Source organism: Argentina silus, assembly GCF_951799395.1.
Source record: "Argentina silus genome assembly, chromosome: 21".
Taxonomy (NCBI): domain Eukaryota; kingdom Metazoa; phylum Chordata; class Actinopteri; order Argentiniformes; family Argentinidae; genus Argentina; species Argentina silus.
Window position 1 is genome coordinate 6976622 of NC_139675.1, and position 20807 is coordinate 6997428.

Genomic DNA, 20807 nt, shown 5'->3' on the forward strand with positions numbered 1-20807 from the left:
CTTCAAGGCCTCAGGTCTGTGACACCACAGCCATCCAATACACACAAAGGGAAATACATGAGAAGCTGAATTAATCTACAGTTGGTGAGCCAGGGGAGGCTGGTGGAGGTAGAAATTGGAGGACGGGCTCATTGTAATGCATAGAACAGAATGAGGAATGGTATCAAACACGTGTGTGTGTGTGTGTGTGTGGGGGGGGGGGTTATCACAGTTATGATCATACCCCAGCAACAACCAATCAGATGCTTGGTATGCTGTGACTGGTCTGTCAGTCACAGTTCCTGGTTCATTGTGGTTGCTGTCACATAAGTAGCCCTAGACACATGAGGGCTCTCAGATAAAGGGGCAGAGCATACAGTCATCACCAGGGGAGGATGGAGATGTCTCGGGACAATGCAGTGAAATGCCATGGAAATGCAGTCTATGAGGATTTCACCCTAAACAGCACAACAGGAGCTAAACACTCAGGTAACACACACACAGACAGACAGACACACACACACACACACACACACACACACCACACACACATGCACTAAGGTAACATACACATGCACTCATATTATCTACATACAGTATATGTAAATACATCTCTCTCTCTCTCTCACTGTTGAAAGAGAGCGTGCGTGTGTGAGGAAATTAAGTGGACGAGGACATTAAGTGAGAGAGCAAAAGATGAACAGAAGGAGAGAGGGAGAGATGTAATGATTGACACTCTTTCTGTGGTCAGGTACTGGGAGTTCAGAGAGGAGACCCTGCAGAGATGCCGCAGTGTGTTTGGGGCTGCTGTGTATTCTCTTACTGGCTGGGATCATTGGCCTTGTGGTCTACTGTGAGTCAAATATATTTACAATAATACTCAAATATCTGTGGAGTTTTTGGTTTGGTGGGGCCAGCCATGTGATTTACATGTGTTTAAATGTGGCTGATTATCATCACAGTGATCATTTGATTTTCCACTGTGAATGGTGATCAATGCCCCCCCTCTATCAGCCTGGAACATCTATTTACAGTTGAATGAGCATGCCTGGTGGACGTCCTGAGGTTATTGCTCGTCTGTTGATAACACTTCATTGTAAATTCCTCTCGTCATGTATATAGTATAGGCCAACACGCCTCTCCCACCGATCCGTCCTATGGTTTACTACAGTGTGTTTAATTTGTACGTGTTTCTTTGAACATATTAAATTGGTTAATTTGTTGATACTCCATCCTCATTCTTCGCTACATAAAGGTTCTGTTAAAACAGCACGACACAACCTGGTCATGATTATCACATAGTTCACCATTAATGTCTAATGTTCACATGCATCATTAGCAACATGTCGACTCAAGTCACCGACATCATACCATGAGTAAACACCTCAGCATTTTTTTGCAACTAAAAGTATGGTCATAGCATATTGGGTATTCTTAATGAAATCTAGGACCCGATACGGTTGAGTGTCACACAGGGAGGAGCAAATCATAATCAATCAAATATATTTTCGAGTATGTATATATAACGTAAACTTGTGTAAGTTGGTCATGTGACCCCTTGTGTGTAGAGGGATTATTCTAATCCCGTCCAGTCTTTCTTTCTCTCTTCAATTATCCTTCCGTTTTTATCATTTCTTCAACAGCATATGCCTTTATTCTGCATATATTATTTGTTACCTTACAGCCGTCATGGGGAGAAACCAGTTACAGACCAGTAACAAAGCCCTGACTAAGGAGAGAGACCAGTTACAGACCAGTAACAATGCCCTGACTAAGGAGAGAGACCAGTTACAGACCAGTAACAAAGCCCTGACTAAGGAGAGAGACCAGTTACAGACCAGTAACAATGCCCTGACTAAGGAGAGAGACCAGTTACAGACCAGTAACAAAGCCCTGACTAAGGAGAGAGACCAGTTACAGACCAGTAACAATGCCCTGACTAAGGAGAGAGACCAGTTACAGACCAGTAACAATGCCCTGACTAAGGAGAGAGACCAGTTACAGACCAGTAACAATGCCCTGACTAAGGAGAGAGACCAGTTACAGACCAGTAACAATGCCCTGACTAAGGAGAGAGACCAGTTACAGACCAGTAACAATGCCCTGACTAAGGAGAGAGACCAGTTACAGACCAGTAACAATGCCCTGACTAAGGAGAGAGACCAGCTACAGACCAGTAACAATGCCCTGACTAAGGAGAGAGACCAGCTACAGAGGACCTTGCTTGAACAGCTGAGTGAGTAATAACAAAGTATATCTGATTTCAACTCTCATACAACATGATGTTTACTGTGCTGTGTTGTGGGGTGTAATGTGGGGCGTTGCAATGTGCTGTCAAACAGAGAAAATGACTTGTCCTGGAGGATGGATCAAGCTTGTTACATCTTGCTATTACGTCTCAACTGAGGCTAAATCTTGGGATGACAGCAGACAGGACTGTATACGAAGAGGAGCAGACCTGGTGATCATCAACAGCAGAGAAGAAGAGGTGAGAGAGAGAGAGAGAGAGAATGTGTTGTTTCGGAATTCAGTGAATGATGTTGACATATTTTTTCTATGCCGACACTGTAGGATGCCATCCGTGGATTAAAGAAGCAGTTATGGATTGGTCTGACTGACAGAGATTCTGAGGGGAGCTGGAAATGGGTGGACGGCACCCCACTGACCACATCGTAAGATAACTATCTATTCTATATTTTACATTTAATTCACAAGTCATTCTTTAGTGAGAGGCCTGTCAATGAAGCAATGGAAAATCATTCCAACCCAGTGTTGGGGCCAATGCTGCTGGCACCCTCAGATTTGTTGCCGTCTCTTCTAAAATAAGTCAAACTTGACGGGGCCCAGTTTTCAGACACTGGGTTGAACGTTTTGTTTCCCTGATATGCGCTGATAATCTTCAGATTTCATGATACCATGCGCATGTTGACTGCCTCCAGTACCAGAAACAGTAAAACAACCCCACAGCAGCATCAAACCTCCCCCATATTTGACTGTTTTTCTTTGAATGCTTCATTTGGTCATCAGTAAACATCGCTCTGATCTGCATTGTCAAAGAACTCCTACTTATCGGAACATTTGTCAACAGAAAATGTTCCCAGGATTCTCAGATGGTTCTGTGCACCAATGGAATTAGAGCTGGTTGGCATTGCAGATCAGCACTATAAAGTCAGACTGATACGAACGCACTGGTGTAGAGACGGCATTGGATAGTTCTTATATTCTCTGTGTTGGTTTCAGATACTGGGAGAGAACACTGTCAACTTCCAGAGTGTACAGTATGCTTTAGGTCAATGGGATAACTCCTTCCTCAGACTAACTGTGAAAGACCAGGTATCAAAATGTCATTGGACAGTTAGCTGTGTTCTCTGTTGGTTGCAGGTATTGGGAACGCGGAGAGCCAAACAGTTACCAGGGCAGGCCTGAGGACTGTGCAGAACAATGGATACCCACGTCTCATGTACCAGAGAGGGGCTGGAATGATGAAATGTGCAACCAAGGGCGCCACTGGCTCTGTGAGAGGTGAAGATGTTACTTCCCGAACTTGTCAAAAGCCACATTAATCAACTACTCCTTCATATCAGCCTTTCCACAGTAAAACTGTGGTATGAAGAGATAGTAATATGAACAATGAACACTTTTCATTAATCTTTTCTAGCAAACAATGTCATGTTATTTTGAAACAATTTTATATTGTTCATGTCTCTGTCTGCAGAAATCAATTAATCATAAAAAAAAAATAGCATGTTGCAAACAAAATAGATGTTCCACTTTTTTTAAATCTTTATTTTTTATCTGGTTTGGCCCTGACATTGGGTGTAGTTGATTTTCTTCATATCCGTAGATACAGAGTCGTCATATTTTGGGTCCCATTCTGGAAATAAACACCTGGCAGACACGCAAAACAAACTATTATTAAGACAGAATCTCCCTATGAAGACTTACGTTTTTGGAAAGTCACTTAACTATGCTGTAATCCACTTTCACATTTTGTTACCTGACAATGAAAATACAAAAGGGTATTACATTGTAACAAAGTGACTTTTCGGAAAGATATTGCAGACAAATTCTTAAGGGAGGAATTCTGAGGGATATGAGTTGGAGGTGTTTTTTTGTTTGTTATCATTATAGAAGCAAAGCTTAATTATTTGTCTTCTCTACAGCTTTTTTTTCTCTGTAGTAGCTAACACATTGAATCATGGCTTAGAAACATGGCTTTACAATATCATGTTAATATTAATGTTTTAGCTCTTACAAATGTCATAAAATATTAGAAATCTTATATTTTTATTATATTATATAAAAAAATCTTTCTTGGAGACTAATATCTAACATTAAACTCTGCTTTCAAAATGTGTTTTAAAGAGTGCTTGATTGTTTGTTTGTTCAGCATCTAACTGTAAAATCCAGTTTCAATTATTGAATTCACTGCCACTTGGATGCTGAAACGATGTCATGCAATACCTTTAGTAGTAGTGGTGATTGTAATAGCAGCATTGTCATTTATCTTTTCTTTTTGTACCTATTGTTTAGTTCTCTTTCCACTTGTTAATTTGAAATACTGTAATATCATACAGGACCCTCTTGATCCTCTCACCAGAATAAAAATAAATAAAATCAACTTATGAAACAATTCAACTTAGAGTGATTTGTTGATGACATAAAAACCTGTTTTCTCTTTGTCATTCTGGGGTATTGTGTGTGGATTGATAGCAAATTATTTTAATTTAATCCATTTTAAATTGAGTCTATAACACAAAAAAATGTGGAAAAAGTGAAGGGGTCTGAATGCTTTTTGCAAGTCTGGTATTACTTACGCAGGGACGTAAAATACATGGACCTAACTGTAGGTGCCTGCTAGATTGTAGCACAGGTTAGGATGAGTTGGGATTGATATACTGACAAATATATGCAATGCTCTTGTGATCAGAGCTGTCTATCAGGTCCGGATGGGTGCACTCGGGTAAATCAGCTCACACTAACCACTATGTTATTCTCCCATCAAAAGTCACCAGAATTGCTTGTTTAGCAGGTGAAGGGCAACATTGTTTCTGGGTAGAAAGAGGGCCACCCCTTCACCCCTCTCACAATATTTTAGGCAGCACCCCCTCGCGAAATATACTTCCTAGGTCCCTGGACGGACGAGGGCATGACAAACAGAATAGCCCCCTTGTGATCAAGTCACTTCTGAATTATACATTAGAATATAGTGGGCCAGAGAGAATGGAGTTCCAGCAAGTTAATGGTTTCATGATGTCAGGCTTTTAGTTTAAAATGTCTCTCGACCTTTAGGCAACGTGTGTGTGTGTGTGTGTGTGTGTGTGTGTGTGTGTGTGTGTGTGAGAGAGACAGGGTGTGGTGGGAGGCTGATTAGTGATAACTAAAGGTCATGGCAGGTGGGGACAGGAAGCATGACCTTCTAGGATGGTCACATCTGCACTCACACTACATCCTGTTTGTGTGTGTGTGTGTGTGTGTGTGTGTGTGTGTGTGTGTGTGTGTGTGAGAGAGAAATAGAGAGATCAAAAAACAGAAAGAGAGGGTGTGGTTTGCAATGATTTATCGTGTGTGTGTGTGTGCCTGTCTGTCTGTGTATGAGTGCACATACTGTTACACATTTTGTTTGATCACCTGGAAAGGCCATCAGAAATAACACCCTATGAAGCCTTAACACTATTTGAGCCTTATAACACCCTATAACTCCCTAGAACACCCGATAACACCTTGTGGAGCCTTATAAGACCCTATGAAGCCTTATAACACCCTATGAAGCCTTCACATTCACACTTCATTCTTATACCCCTGGATGCCCCCTTAACACAGCCTCATAGCTACACTACATGGGCACAGCCTGTACCATACAGCTCATTTACAATGTGTGTGTGTGTGTGTGTGTGTGTGTGTTCGGAGTGTGTGTGTATATGTTTGTCTCATTAAAGCAGGTACATTGGCTGTAATCCTGTTTAATTGGCAGAGGCCAAGGTGAAGGAAGGGCGAGTCATCGGGTTGGATCGCCTGGGGGAACATCACGACATTAACAGTTTGGATTAGAGGATGAAACACGTATTGCTGTATGAGCCCATGTCCTTTATAAATCCATGTAGGGGAGTGGACAAGTGCATCCTTGATGATAACGGGAAAATAAATAAGACCCAAGGCGCTTTCATACAGTATATGACTTTGACTAAAAGGACTAAATATAATTCGGACATGGCAACATGGCTGTAGATGTCTAGCCTATAAAACATCTCTATTAGAATAAAGAATCTCTCAATTGGTAACAACAAAAACTTTCCAGATAGGCTTCACTAGACCCTTTTATCACTTATCACAGATAAACAGACTGTCCATTTATTTCAGAATGACAGTGACAGATAGCCTTTGATCAAGGAGTATGAGGCAGAGAGAGAGAGAGAGAGAGAGAAATAGATAAAGGGGGGGGGGAGAGGGAAAGAGAGAGAGAGAGAGAGACCGATGCGCGCTCAGTGGAGCAGACAGATGATGCACGAGCAGCCTTTCCATCACAGCCGGATGCGTGTTCTTTATCATGATTACGTAAGTCATTTAAGTCCCGGCCCGCGCGCCATCAAACTCCGTGCGCGTTCTTGCATGTCATCTGAACGAGCGGCAGCGACGCTATAACGAGTTCACACCGCAGTAGTGACAGTTGCGTCCTAAACTGGTGCGCTCATTTGACTAATGGTAATAGACGACGGGGTAGCGACAGATGAAGTTGTCTGGACGTCGGCTGATTCGTTTCCCTGAGTTCATTTCTGAATACCATCCACGGAATTCTAATTAACGGCAGACCTCATTGAATGGGGTGATAACTGTGCGGCCTATTAATAATTTATTTAATAAATGTTGCGTGTGTAGGTGGCCATACTCAGAGTGGAACACTCTCATTCTGAGACTATTTTGTCTTGAGAATTACTTTTCTGTCCATCTTCATCTGTCTGATTCCGACCAAGTGGTGCCGCTGCATCGAAAGGAGCAGCGAGAGAGAGCATGACCTGAGCTGCCCATATTGATCAGACGAGACACTTGCGCGTTTTGGTGCGCAACGGCGGTGTGTGGGCCAATGCGACTTCTACCGCCCGCAGCAACAGAATCCGAGTAAATCTACGCGGAGAGAATCCTCGAGGAATGGCTTCGACACACAACGGATCCAACATAACGCGGAACTTTACCAACCAGTTCGTGCAGCCGCCGTGGCGCATCGCGCTGTGGTCCGTCGCCTACACCTCCGTGCTGGCGGTGGCGGTTTTTGGGAACCTTATCGTGATTTGGATCATACTGGCGCACAAGCGCATGAGAACCGTGACGAACTACTTCTTGCTCAACTTGGCTTTCGCTGACGCGTCCATGGCCGCGTTCAACACGCTGATTAATTTTATTTACGCGACGCACGGCGATTGGTACTTTGGAGAAGCCTACTGTAAATTCCACAACTTCTTCCCGGTGACAGCCGTGTTCGCCAGCATCTACTCCATGACTGCTATCGCTGTCGACAGGTGAGGTCCGGAGACGCACATCTCTCTTGATTGATTTATATTAACTATAATAATATATGAACTATAATAATATATATTAACTATAATAATAATTATATATATACATATGTGTGTGGTATGTGTGTGATTAAACATTCACAGGCTATTAAAGTGATCCATTATGAGAAGGAGAGAGAGAGAGGGGTGGGTGAGTGAGTGTGTGTGAGAGACAGAGAAAGAGAGACAGAGTGTGTGTGTGTGTGTGTGTGTGTGTGTGTGAGAGAGAGAGAGAGAGGTGATGTAGAGTGACTGAGTGAACTCTATTGTCTGATGCAATTAATGATCGACACAACCAATCCACAGAGGACATTGTGTTGGTTGAGAACTGAGTAGAGCAACAAGCACATTTGCACCCTGAAATTGGACAGATCAGTCTTGTCTTCATCCTCCCATTGTATAATTTCTGTGTTTCTCTGGCTTCTGTCAAGAGAAGCTTGTTTGATTTATTCCTGGGAAAGCTGTGCTCATGCACTTAGTGTAAATCAGTGTTTGGAAACTGGGGGTGCTTTTCTCTCCAGCCGTACCGAAGAGGACAGATTGTGTTTTGTCGTTTGCTTTGTGTTTGTCACGTTTGAAGTCACACAGCCTGAAAAAAAGGCTTTTGCACACCTTTTATTTATTATTTTACCAGGTTAGTCTCCATCAGAGAGACCTGGCCAGAATAGCAGCACACAAGATTTCAGACACATTTCGAGCATAAAACCAAGCACTACAGTTTAAAACATAAATTTACACATTGAGCAGTAATTAAGAAGGTTTGAGAAAATTAGGTACAAATAGGGACCAAAATATAGGTATAGGGATAGGGGGACCCCCCCCCCCCCCCCCCAACAACCCACACATGCACACTTCATTCCATCATACTGTTGTCCATCATACCCTAGCTTTAAACTCACCAGTTATCAGTAATTTCAGGACCAGAAGGGGCAGAGAACTGGGAAGCTTTTTTCCCTAGCTCTGTATGGATCTTAGGCATGTTACCGAAAAAGAGCACACGTCTACGCAGGAGCCCCGAAGCTCTAAAGCTGCGGTGGAATGTATAACGTGACTCAGAAGAAGACAATCCTTGCTTGCAAAAGTAGCATGTTAGAATTCCATTGCCAACATTTCGATCTATTCGACTTCCATCATCGCTCAGTGCATACATGCAGGCAAGCCGTGCACAGGAACAAAGACACAAACCAGTGAATTGTGGCTTTTTAAACTTGAACTTTGACCCTGTGAACCCTTAACCTTCTGACCTTTGACCCCCTGCAGGTACATGGCCATCATCCACCCCCTGAAGCCGCGGCTGTCCTCCACGGCTACCAAGGTGGTGATCGTGTGTATCTGGGCGCTGGCCGTGGCGCTGGCCTTCCCCCTCTGCTTCTACTCAACCGTTCGCAGGATGTCCAGCAGGACCATCTGCTACGTGGCCTTTCCCCGCGTCGCACAGGACCACTTTATGTGAGAGACACCTTCATCTGTCAGCCTAGCTTAGCCTTGTGTACCTCCACTAGGGTACAGAAGTCAAGTTTCCCCATTGACCCTCAATACAAACAGCTTACAGTTGGCCACTTTCAACATTTGCAGTTGACGTTATTTAGATGTTTCAATAAACGTTTTCATGGGTTTGGGGGTGTCATTATTAAATTAGTTAGCAGTCATCAATCACCTGTATCACCTGTATAGTTAAAAGACAATTGGAACGCATTGGAAACCGCACCTCCGTAGCCCAGAAGAGAGGGTTTGGCCACTGTGAAAACGTCACTCATTCTTCTTCTCTGGTGTTGTTTCCTGCCCAGGTATCACATGGTAGTGATGGCACTGGTGTACCTGCTGCCCCTAGCGGTCATGGCCATCACCTACACCATTGTTGGAGTGACGCTGTGGGGAGGGGAGATCCCCGGGGACTCCTCAGACAACTACCACGGTCAGCTCACAGCCAAGAGGAAGGTACTGTATACAGCACCACAAACACACGCACACGTGTGAGGGTGTGTAAAGGTGCCACGGTGTGTGTGTGTGTGTGAAGGTGACACACCTTCACATATAAACCTTCACACGTACACATACACCTTCACACACCTACACACACACACAGTAGCCCACTGTTTAATTTATTAACCTATAAAACTGTGTAGTAACAGTGTCAAAGAGTTATAACCTAGGAATTACAGAGGGGTTCATTTGAACACTAAATGTAAGCAGGCAAAGGCATTTGATTCATGTCACTCAGAGAATAAACGCCATCTCCCATCACCCACTGCAAACTAGCAAGAGTGTGTGATTTCGTCACGGTAACAGTCTGGTCTGGGGTTCTACAGGGATTAGGGTCATGGCGGCTCACGTGGCGTGATGAACATCTAACGGGCCAGCTGTGGGATTAACATGACAGATTATGGAATAGGACCACCATAGACATAGCATATCGTGCAGTGTGGGATTATTCTCGTGCACTACCTCACCTCTCTCACAGATTTGTCCCGGCGGAGCGGGAACTGTTATCGGTCATAAAATGTTCCGGATCTTTCACTTGGGATGAGAAAAGGACTGATTCAGATGGATTATATTCAGATTACGGGGGGGATCAGCACACCTGGATTATTGTTTTGAGAGACAACAATGGAGTTAGGATACCTCAGTCTAATCAGAGATGCCATAATCAGAGATTATGAATGGATTTGACACACACACACACAAACTGAAATAGTAGAGTTGAACACAAACAAACAAACAAACACACACACACACACACACACACACACACACACACACACACACATTGAGTCAAACAGGTTCTCATCAGGACACAGACACATGGGTACTGATGTTTGACGGACCGAAACATCCCATGAAATCCCTCTCATGTAGAGAAAGACGCGACACAAGTGTTACACAAGGCGTACCCCAGGGAAGGCTGGAGGATGTAGAAATCAGAGGACAGGCTTTCTGTTATGCATGCAATGGAATGAGGAATGGTATCAAACCCTGGGGTACCCTCCACCTGGGATGTCTGGTTTCTATCAGAGCCATACGCCCGTCTGAGGCTCTGGTTGGGATCATTTGGTTTGCTGCCACAGGCTTCAGGCTTCAGACAGGGAGGGGTTCATTCTTAAGACTATTCATATTCAGAAAACTTTATTGTCCATTAAAATTTACATGACAGAAGATCTCAGCTGAAATTACTTAAAGATTACACATGCATGACACATGAACACGAACACATCACAGATCATTGCTCGTGGTGTTTCATTGTCATATTTTCTGTCAGAGAAAGGCTGAAAACCACCGCTAGCTCTCTCTCTCCCTCTCTCTCTCCCGATAGTTTGATACAGATAAACAGATAATTCTCAAGGCTGGATAAGAGATAAGAGGGGGCTTACATTTAGAGTCATTTAGCAAAATGCTCTCATCCGGAGGGACTTACAGTAAGTACACTAGCCTAAAGCAAGAGAAACAACTATACATCACAGTCACCACAAGTCTCGCTGGAGAGGTACTGACTGGTCCGATGGTACAGATCAGGGGAGGCTGGTGGAGGTAGAAATCGGAGGACGGGCTCATTGTAATGCATGGCATGGAATGAGGAATCGTACCAAACATTCCATTCACTTCGTTCCATGCATTACAACGAGCCCGTCCTCCGATTTCCACCTCCACCAGCCTCCCCTGGTAGACATATGACAGGAGTCTTAAAGGAGTCTTATTATTGTTGTTTAAATGTAATTGTGCTTCTCTGTGGGTACGAGTGTTTTTTAGAGAAGCCTCATTTCTGTGGGACGTTATTTGGTGTGACATCCTATAGATGGTCATCAGAGCTTAACGTGAGGAGCGATGAGTTTCTAACAATTGAGTGGCGCTGTCAGATGGTGTGATAGGAGAGCGGTGGCCTAGATTGGCAAGAGGAGGAATGGAAATGCCAGAGCTGGTGATGAATCTCACACAGACACACAAACACATATACACACACACACACACACACACACACACACGCATCGTCCTACGATTTCTACCTCCACCAGCTTCCGCTGGTAGAGATATGACCAGTTAATATTGTGTTTAAATGTTATCGTGCTTCTTGGAGAGCCTCGTTCCTGTGGGACGTTATTTGGCATGACACACGACCCTACAGATGGTCATCACAGCTGAATCAGAAGAGACACATTGTTGTTGATGATGATGATGTCTCTGTTCTCTCTGTGGTGCAGCGAATGTTCAACACCAGCTGTGAGTCTCTGCTCCTCTGACAATGTCCAATGTCTCTATTATTAAGATTCCTCACGTCCTCTCCTCCATTCTCCACTCACAACCTTCTCAAAAAAGCATTGGAGGAGAATATCTAAACGGGAGGAACCTAGATCTTCTCCTCCAATGCAATTTGGGTAATGCGCTCTAGTACGACTTCTGTGTCTGTGTATGGAACAGGGTCCCAACAGTGTCTGTTCTGTCCTGTCCTCACTTTCGCATTACATTACATGTATAAATGATGTGAATGTCAGAGCAGGGTTTTCCAATGATGCAGTCTCACTGGTAGAAGGTGGGGGGCTTGGGGGTAGTGGGGGTTGGGGGTAGTGAGTTTACACAGGGGGTGGGGGTTGGGGGCTGGGTGTTGGAGGGCTGGAGGTAGTGATCTTACACAGGGCCACAGGTGTTCTCATTTAAGTGCAAAGATATGATATTTCATGGTGCGCTGGGATGAATTCTCTTTGATGTTTCTCAGCTTAAGCATAATAAAGGTCTCGTCTCCGGTCTCCCATGCCCCCCCCCCCCCCCCCCCCCCCCCACACCCCTCATTCCCCTCCAGGTGGTGAAGATGATGATCATCGTGGTGGTGACCTTTGCCCTCTGCTGGCTGCCCTACCATGTCTACTTCATCGTGACGGGCCTCAACAAGAGCCTGAGGCGCTGGAAGTCCATCCAGCAGGTCTACCTCTCCGTGCTCTGGCTGGCCATGAGCTCCACCATGTACAACCCTATCATCTACTGCTGCCTCAACAGCCGGTAGGTGGAACACACACATACACACACACACACACACACGCAGGCAGGCACACACACATACACACACACACACGCAGGCAGGCAGGCACACACACGCAGGCAGGCACACACACATACGCAGGCAGGCACACACACATACGCAGGCAGGCACACACACACGCAGGCAGGCACACACACATACGCAGGCAGGCACACACACACACACACGCAGGCAGGCAGGCAGGCACACACACGCAGGCAGGCACACACATGCATATATACATATCGCTGTGCCGGCAGAAATAACAACACGTAATTCACTAAGGATAAATCACAATAGGAGTCAACACAAATGTCTGTTCTGAGCACTTTCAGCAAAGAGAGGGAAGCCAACATATACTGATGAGACAACACATAATCCTCTGACTCAAGTCCTTTCAACAGACGGTGAAAACATCCATATGTGAGAACCTCAACTGTCCAACTCCAGGGGGAGAGGAGGGGGAGGGTAGGGGGAGGGAGGGGGAGAGAGTATATTAACACATACACATATATAAAACAGTTATTTACAGTATATTAACATATGCACATATATAAAGCAGTTGTTTATATGAACATATACTTGGCCAGGATGACAATTCAGTACATCATATCCTCCCTCATTGTTACACTTTCCAGCTTCTTCACATTTAAGTCACATCTTCATTTGCCTCAAAAAAAAATTGAAATAGCTGACCTGTGTGTGTATGCGTGTGTGCCTGCGTGCATATGTGTGTGTTTGTCCCTGTGTGTGTGGTGTGTATATGTGTGTGTGCATATGTGTATCTGCTGTGCCCCCAGGTTCCGTGCAGGCTTCAAGCGGGCGTTCCGGTGCTGCCCGTGTGTGCGTGTGTCCAGCTGTGACGAGCTGCAGCTGCGTCAGACGGGCCTGCCGCCAGGCCAGCAGAGCAGCATGTGCACCCTCTCCCGGGCCGACACCGGCGCCACCAGCTCTGCCACACCACGCCACAGCGGGACAAAGAGGAGTGGGAGGAGGAGCCCCGGTTACCACGACAACGCCGCGGTCACCGCCTCTGCTGGGGAGGGCTGGGACCCTCAGGTTGAAGAGGAGCAGTTCTGAGGTCAGAGGGGGGGGGGGGGGGGGGGGGGCTCTACAACCAAATAACCAAGCACAGAGACCGAGAGAGAGAACTCCATAATGTTCATCTCCCTTCCCTCCACAGAAGTACTGATCATTGTCAGTGCAACAGAAACCAGGCTCTCTCACCTATAGCCTCCGTTAGCTTCAGCTCGGCTCATTGCCCTCCATGTAAACCAGTCCCTTACTGCAAATCTTCTGCACGTGTTTGTTGCTTTTCATACAAGACCGCCTTCAGTCTTCAGCGGCGTTCCCCACAGCTCAGTCTGTCTACGGTGTTCATCTGCCTACATGACTCAGCAGACCAGCTAGGTGACACTTGAGGAGTGGCGGCCAGGCCTAGCCGTGTGTGTGTGTGTGTGTGTGTGTGTGTGTGTGTGTGTGTGTGTGTGTGTGTGTGTGTGTGTGTGTGTGTGTGTGTGTGTGTGTGTGTGTGTGTGTGTGTGTGTGTGTGTGTGTGTGTGTGTGTGCCTCAGTGGACTGCATAAGGACAAATAACAATGTACTGCACAGTATACTGAGGAGATTGACAGTGGTGTTGTATTCAAACACAGTGATGCACGTGGAAGCCAGGGGAGGCTAGTGGAGGTAGAAATCAGAGGACGGACTCATTGTAAATCATGGAATGGAATGAGGAATGGTATCAAGTGGTATGTACCATACCCGTTCCTCATTCTGTTCCATGCACTACAACAAGCCTGTTCTACCTCCACCAGCCTCCACTGGTGAAAGTCTGTTATCCACATTCCATTCTGCTGATTCCATTAGGAAACACCATTCATAATATCTCTCTCTCTTTCTCTTTGTACTTGCCTCTCTCTCTCTCCCTGTCTCTCTCGAATGTACAGCAACACCATAATATAGTGTGTCTTTCTGCCAAAGAATCACAGACTTCATCTGTGAATGCCAAGAGATATCGGACTAGGATGCTAAGTGAAGTAATTTGATATGTTCTAAACAGTTTCTGTATTCTACTGTACTAGTTTGTCTATATTTGCAGTACTACTGTACTAGTTAGACTGTATGCAGGACTAGTTAGTGTGTATTCAGGACTAGTTAGTCTGTATGCAGGACTAGGTAGTCTGTAGAAGCAGCACAAATGCAGGACTATAGTTTGTCTGTGTTTCATGTCGTGCTGCTTCAATGGACACCGTGTTCAGCTCCTCGTTTTAGCTTCATGGCCCAAAGTCGTTTGGATCTCACTCCACAAATGTATTCATGGCTGAAGAAGACCTTGTTTTTTTTATGATATGGAGCTGAACATTTGATGTTAAAATGATGCTAGACATTTTTGCAGATATTAATGAATGTATGAAGATAATCAATGGCCTGTCTGTCAAATGTTGTAGACGTTTTTTGATTGAACTGACATTGTTCAAAATGTTTCATTGACTGGTTGATGTCTTAACATGCATTAAATAAAGCAAAAAACATTAGAAACATATACATTTTGACCCAGCCATTTATACCTCATAATTCAGTTGTTTTAACCAGCCATATATTTTCAACATCACTTCCTGTTCTGCTGTCAACATTGAGGCGTACGCCTGCCAGGCGGAGATCATCGGGATTCTGCTGTCTCCTGCTGAGGTGTTTAAGGTGGAGGAAGTAAAGAAAATCTCTGATCCTGATGATGGCGATTACACCATCGTTCTGACAAGCTCACAGATTCACAGTAACCATGACTATTACCTGTTTCCCAGGTAAGGCTCAACTAGGAACACTACAGAACAAGGGGTTGGGACATTGCAACAACTATAGACTTTTGTATTAAAAAAATAAATAAAATTACCTTTATTTATGAGGGAAATCACCTTAAGACCCAGGGCTCTTTTTCAAGTGTGCCCTGAACTAAATACACAAATCTACCCACTTAGATGGTGTATAAGTCTGTTTAGAAGGTCCGTGTCCAGTGGATTTTCAATTACCTACATTTATTTCTCTCTCTCTCTGCTGGTTTCCCACCACCCCTTCAGCTCTGACCCCTAAAGGCTCCTCCCCTCCGTTGCTTGGTACACACACATGCCCTGTCATCGTTGGCAAGGCGTGTGTTGAATTAATACCCCTCCTGGGAGCTCTACTTCCTGTCGCCTGTGAGCTTAACTTCCTGTAATATCCTAAAAACGTTGTATTCTATTGGACATCTTGATCACACTCCAGCCTGCCTCCACCATTGTGTGTTAGGTACATATGGGTGTGTGTGTGTGTGTGTGGTTGTGCATGTGTGTTTTTTCTGAAATGTCCTTGCAATAAATGTAATCATTTTTCACAAACTATTTTATACACAATGAAGACATCATGGTCAACAGCCAGCAGCCGCCTCGCAATCCATCTCTGGCTCAGGCAGATCATATCAGTCAATAACACTGAAATAGTGTGTGTGTGTGTGCATGTGTGTGCTTTCTTACCTGAGATGGAGTCTCTCCATGGGAGTCTGCATGGTGCATCATGTTGATTGGCTACCTAGGGACGTAAACACTTCAGGTTCTATGGGTCCTTCCTTCTATGTAGCTAGCCAATCATTGGCATTGTAACAAAGCAGCAGTGGTATGATTGGTCAATGAGGCATATTTTAATAACATATCATTATAGATATGCACATTGTTACATAGAGTGGGCGCGGATGCATTTCGAGCCAGTATAGGCAAACTGTAACCTTGAGCAGAGAGACCCATGACTGACACTTTCTTTCTGATTTCTTTCTCTCAGTTTCACGTTCTGGCCACAGAACATTTTTCTCTGAGCTCTCAACTCACTCTGAACTCTGTGTGTGTGTGTGCTCTCCCACCTGCGCAAATTGTGGGACTGAAATTACTCCCCATACTGACTTTCCATTCTAACTCTATGTTCACATTCACATTTGGTTGCCAAAATGAGCCTGTACTAAACAGAAAGAGACATCCAACCGAAACTGCTGCCACTGCATCTTTTCACTGATCCTTCCTCCTGGGGAAGCACCACACGCACACACGCACAGACACGCACACAGGCACACACTAAGCACATCATACACAGGCAGGCAGAAGTCTGTAACCAAGATGTCCAACAGAATCCATATTTATTTGGAGCTTACAGGAAGTGGAGCTCACAGGTGACAGGAAGTGAGTATAGTGAGGAGGGAGGTACATCCTAGTGATGCATCATATCACTGTATCCCCCAGCCTTGCCAACAATAACAGGATGACTGGCTTCTCCTCCGTCATACAGGCACCAGGCTTCCATCATCATAGGAGATCTTCAATCAAAACAGTGGTAAAAAAACATTACAGCGACTCCATATAAAATGTGTGTGTGTGTGTGTGTGTGTGTGTGTGTGTGTGTGTGTGTGTGTGTGTGTGTGTGTGTGTGTGAAAGAATGCTTCAGAGATGACCAGTCTTGATTCCCAGGGAGACGGAGAGATGTACAGCTACCAGCAGGAACACACTGCTGCCAAGCAACGGAGGGGAGGAGCCTTTTGGGGTCGGAGTTGTAGCTCTGGAGAGAGAGAGAGAGAGAGAGAGAGAGAGAGAGAGAGAAAGGTTTGTATTTCCAAAAGGATAACTAGCTGTAGATTTTGATCATAAAATCTGAAATCCACTTGAAGTAAGTCAAGTGGATTTTAGACTGTACATAAGTCCCAACCCATTGTACTGTAGTATTCCTAGCCTAGCCTTACTTGGGTATCAGGTAGCATTCATGGTTGCTGTGAATCCGTGAGCTTGTCAGAACGATCTCAGTGTATTCATCAGGATCAGTGATTTTCTTCACTTTTTCCACCGTAAACACCTCAGCAGGAGACAGCAGCATCCCCATGTACTCCGCGTAACAGGTGTACGGCTCTATGTTGACAGCAGAACAGGAAGTGATTTTGAAAAGAGTCCCGCCTTCATCAGTAGCAGCCTCTATCGAGTCAGAACGTTTCGCCGTCACCCCGGTGAACCGTCCAAACCTCACCGTTGACCCCATGTCTGCCTGGTACTGTTGGGACGAGCCTCGGAACACGGTCTGGCAAGACCCATTGTTCAACAGGTGCATGGCGTCTGTCAGCAGGAAGTGGAAGGACTTGAATAGGAAGTCCTTTTTGTAGACACTCTCGCTCCCGCCCAGGGTCTCCACGGCGTTGTTGAATAACTTCCGGAAGTTTCTGTCATTTGCGTACGTCACCAGCGATGTCGTGTGATTCATGGTCCCTCCTGTGATGGTCTTCATTTCCTTACAAGAACTTTTATCCCAGGCCGTGCTGAAGTCCTTGTTGGCATTCAGCTCTGCCTTCAGCAGATCCCCAGTCACCACCTTAGTAAAAGGACAAAACTTCAGTATCCCTCGAGGGGAAAGCGGTTTCTCGAAATCATGAAAATATCAGACATTGACACACAGCAGGACACTATAAACACACTACCATGAAGTCAGCCAGAGATGACAACAGGGGAGGCTGGTGGAGGTAGAAATCGGAGGACGGGCTTATTGTAATGCACACACGTGTTTGATACCATTCCTCATTCTGTTCCATGCATTACAATGAGCCGGTCCACCGATTTCTGCCTCCACCAGCCTCCCCTGGATGACAACTGCTTAAAGCGGTGATAGTCTTCAGAGATATAACAGCAGAGATGAATGACTTCTTACATGTTACCTTCTTTAGCATCTCCTCCCGACAATCAGTGTACTGGTTATCCACAGCGTTGGTGGCCATGTCCATTTTTATTTCTTTATCAGCAGCCACCTGTGAGGCAGATTCATGGAGATACCGTAAAACCTCTAATAGCAGTTGTTTGGTCTCAGTGGCCATCGATATGAGGCAGATTCATGGAGATACCGTAAAACCTCTAATAGCAGTTGTTTGGTCTCAGTGGCCATCGATATGAGGCAGATTCATGGAGATACCGTAAAACCTCTAATAGCAGTTGTTTGGTCTCAGTGGCCATCGATATGAGGCAGATTCATGGAGATACCGTAAAACCTCTAATAGCAGTTGTTTGGTCTCAGTGGCCATCGATATGAGGCAGATTCATGAAGATACCGTAAAACCTCTAATAGCAGTTGTTTGGTCTCAGTGGCCATCGATATGAGGCAGATTCATGGAGATACCGTAAAACCTCTAATAGCAGTTGTTTGGTCTCAGTGGCCATCGATATGAGGCAGATTCATGAAGATACCGTAAAACCTCTAATAGCAGTTGTTTGGTCTCAGTGGCCATCGATATGAGGCAGATTCATGGAGATACCGTAAAACCTCTAATAGCAGTTGTTTGGTCTCAGCAGCCACCTTTGTGAAGCAAATTGATAGATACCATAAAACCTTTAATAGCAGTTGTTTGGTCTCAGCAGCCACCTGTGTGAAGCAGATTCAGACATACCATAAAACCTCTAATAGCAGTTGTTTGGTCTCAGAGAGATTCAGAGGGGTACAAAACAAAAACAAATGCCAAAAACATACTGACAATGACTGTATCGAACTGGATAAAACAACATATAAGTATAGGGTATTAATGTCTTGTTCAATCATTACACCCATTTTGGGAGAGATTCAACACCTACCCTGTGTGAGAGGGCAGCAATGAGAAGCAACAGGAGCATCCTCTCTCTCTGACCTCGCATCGTCCCAGCAATGTCGCCCTCTTCTGGTCTGGATGGGCAACAAATGAGATGAGTGAGACCACTGTAATGTCCTGAACTGAACTAACCCAATTCTCCATCCTTTAACCTGGAGTGAACACTTGTCCACAGCCCTACACAGATTTAAAAGCATTGGGATTGGTGTAATTGGGCTGCTACACCAATCATATATTTTTACTTCAGGGAAAATGATGAGGAATTGGGATGCAGTAACTCCTTGTTGTACACCCTTGACACCAGTCCCATCAGTACAGATCTGAAAGGACTGGATAGGTATAATTAAGATGGCATGAGTTCCACCTTGCCTACAGTTTATCCACCCAATGTTTCCAGATCTATACAAGTGTCCCAAGCTAAAGTAGTTGGAGCAGCAGTTACCAACTTGGGGTCTGGACCCCAAGTTGGGTCCTCTGATCCCAAATTGGGGTCCCCTGAGAAAATCTCTCACAACAAAACAAACCATATCAGTGTTTTGGGGTTCAAATCAAACCAATGAGAGCATCTTAGGCAATTAGAATACACTTGGATGTCATTTTTTTGTTTTGGCAGAGCCTGAAATCAAGTTGTTGGGGTCATGGGAAATTATTGATGTGATCGTCTATTTGGGGTCGCAAGACTAAAAACTTTGGCAACCCCTGAGTTAGAGGTTGCGACTGGGCAGAGAGAAGCACAAAATGTCAGGACTTCTTCAAAGTTCATATGAGAGTAATTCACTCCATGAGACGGCTTAAAGAGGCCATCTGGGATTTAAACAACAACAAAGCGGTCACACAGCTTTTTTCCATAAACAGCTGAGGGATGGGGCTGGAGAAATATAACTGCTCTCAAATGCATAGACTGAGCTACTGACGAAAGGACTGACCCTTCAAAACTATAACTTTATGTTTTGAAGCTATTCAGTGACAGTTTAACGAAGCTCATGAGGCATTTTCAGCAAGTTATAGTCTAAATCAATGGCGTCATATCATTAGCATTCAAAAGTTTAAAAAAAAAGAAAAAAAAAAGAAAAGAAAAAAGAAAAACACAAAGAAAAAAAAACAGTATGTACCAATCCCAGATTGCCCCCTTGAAGTACACAGGAAGATTACAGACAACTACAATCTAACAAACATGATTTGAGACAATGCCAGGGGGGAGGGGGGGGGGGGTGACAGTGATTAAAAGGACTAGATCCAGATACACAGCAGGGCCTACCTTCAGAGTCCTGTGGCGTGGTCGTCCTCCTGAAGAAAAGCACAGACTGAGGCAAAATCTGTGTTATGAACTACAACATAAGGGCGTTGGAATTTCTGAACATACTTCCCCTCTCACTCCCTAGGGACCGCCGACTGAGAGAAAACAAGCGCCGTATCACCCATAGCAACTCCTCTTCCTTCCTCTTAAGAGCGGGAGGAAATAATATGTCTTGGGTTCTCCCTGTTTTGTAGCACTGGAGTTTGCTTGCTTGCGCTCTCTCTCCCCATCCCTCTCTCCCCCCCTCTTTCTCCTTCACCCTCTCCCTCGCTCTTGCGCTCCCCTCTCTCCCTCTGTCCCTCTCCTCCGCTTCCCTCCCTCCCTCTCTCTCTCTCTCTCCCCATCCC

General features: G+C 44.9%; 3 protein-coding genes across 4 annotated transcripts; 2 read left to right on the forward strand and 1 right to left on the reverse strand.

The window, feature by feature from the left end:
• Positions 1–1668: 1668 nt before the first annotated feature.
• On the forward strand, positions 1669–3505 carry LOC310820984 (uncharacterized protein; the record flags this gene model as incomplete). Its single annotated transcript, XM_083692827.1, has 4 exons — positions 1669–2215; positions 2322–2467; positions 2551–2651; positions 3361–3505. 4 exons carry the CDS (start codon positions 1669–1671, stop codon positions 3503–3505), a joined length of 939 nt encoding a protein of 312 aa, XP_083548953.1.
• A 3620-nt stretch (positions 3506–7125) lies between these two features.
• On the forward strand, positions 7126–13614 carry LOC310820985 (neuromedin-K receptor-like; the record flags this gene model as incomplete). Its single annotated transcript, XM_083692828.1, has 5 exons — positions 7126–7493; positions 8790–8978; positions 9317–9467; positions 12319–12515; positions 13335–13614. The coding sequence occupies 5 exons, from the start codon at positions 7126–7128 to the stop codon at positions 13612–13614; spliced, it is 1185 nt and encodes a 394-aa protein (XP_083548954.1).
• Positions 13615–16673: 3059 nt separating this feature from the next.
• LOC310821181 (T-cell ecto-ADP-ribosyltransferase 2-like) lies at positions 16674–20661 on the reverse strand. Of its 2 annotated transcripts, XM_083693120.1 has the most exons (5): positions 20422–20661; positions 19150–19237; positions 18246–18335; positions 17289–17905; positions 16674–17107 (listed from the first exon to the last, which is right to left on the reverse strand). In XM_083693120.1, exons 2-5 carry the CDS (start codon positions 19207–19209, stop codon positions 16993–16995), a joined length of 882 nt encoding a protein of 293 aa, XP_083549246.1. In that variant the 5' UTR covers positions 19210–19237; positions 20422–20661; the 3' UTR covers positions 16674–16992. The 2 variants fall into 2 exon arrangements, with proteins under 2 accessions (XP_083549246.1, XP_083549245.1); XM_083693119.1 differs by lacking the exons at positions 19150–19237; positions 20422–20661 and having other exon boundaries at positions 18246–19135.
• Between the last annotated feature and the right edge of the window lie 146 nt (positions 20662–20807).

Bases quoted from the DNA above. Each gene is read 5' to 3' on its own strand.
- LOC310821181 (XM_083693119.1), bottom strand. From the start codon at position 18,401: ATGGCCACTGAGACCAAACAACTGCTATTAGAGGTTTTACGGTATCTC. The intron at 17,906-18,245 runs GTAACATGTAAG...CCTTTTACTAAG, and splicing joins GGGAGGAGATGCTAAAGAAG to GTGGTGACTGGGGATCTGCT. The intron at 17,108-17,288 runs GTAAGGCTAGGC...CTCTCTCTCCAG, and splicing joins GAATGCTACCTGATACCCAA to AGCTACAACTCCGACCCCAA.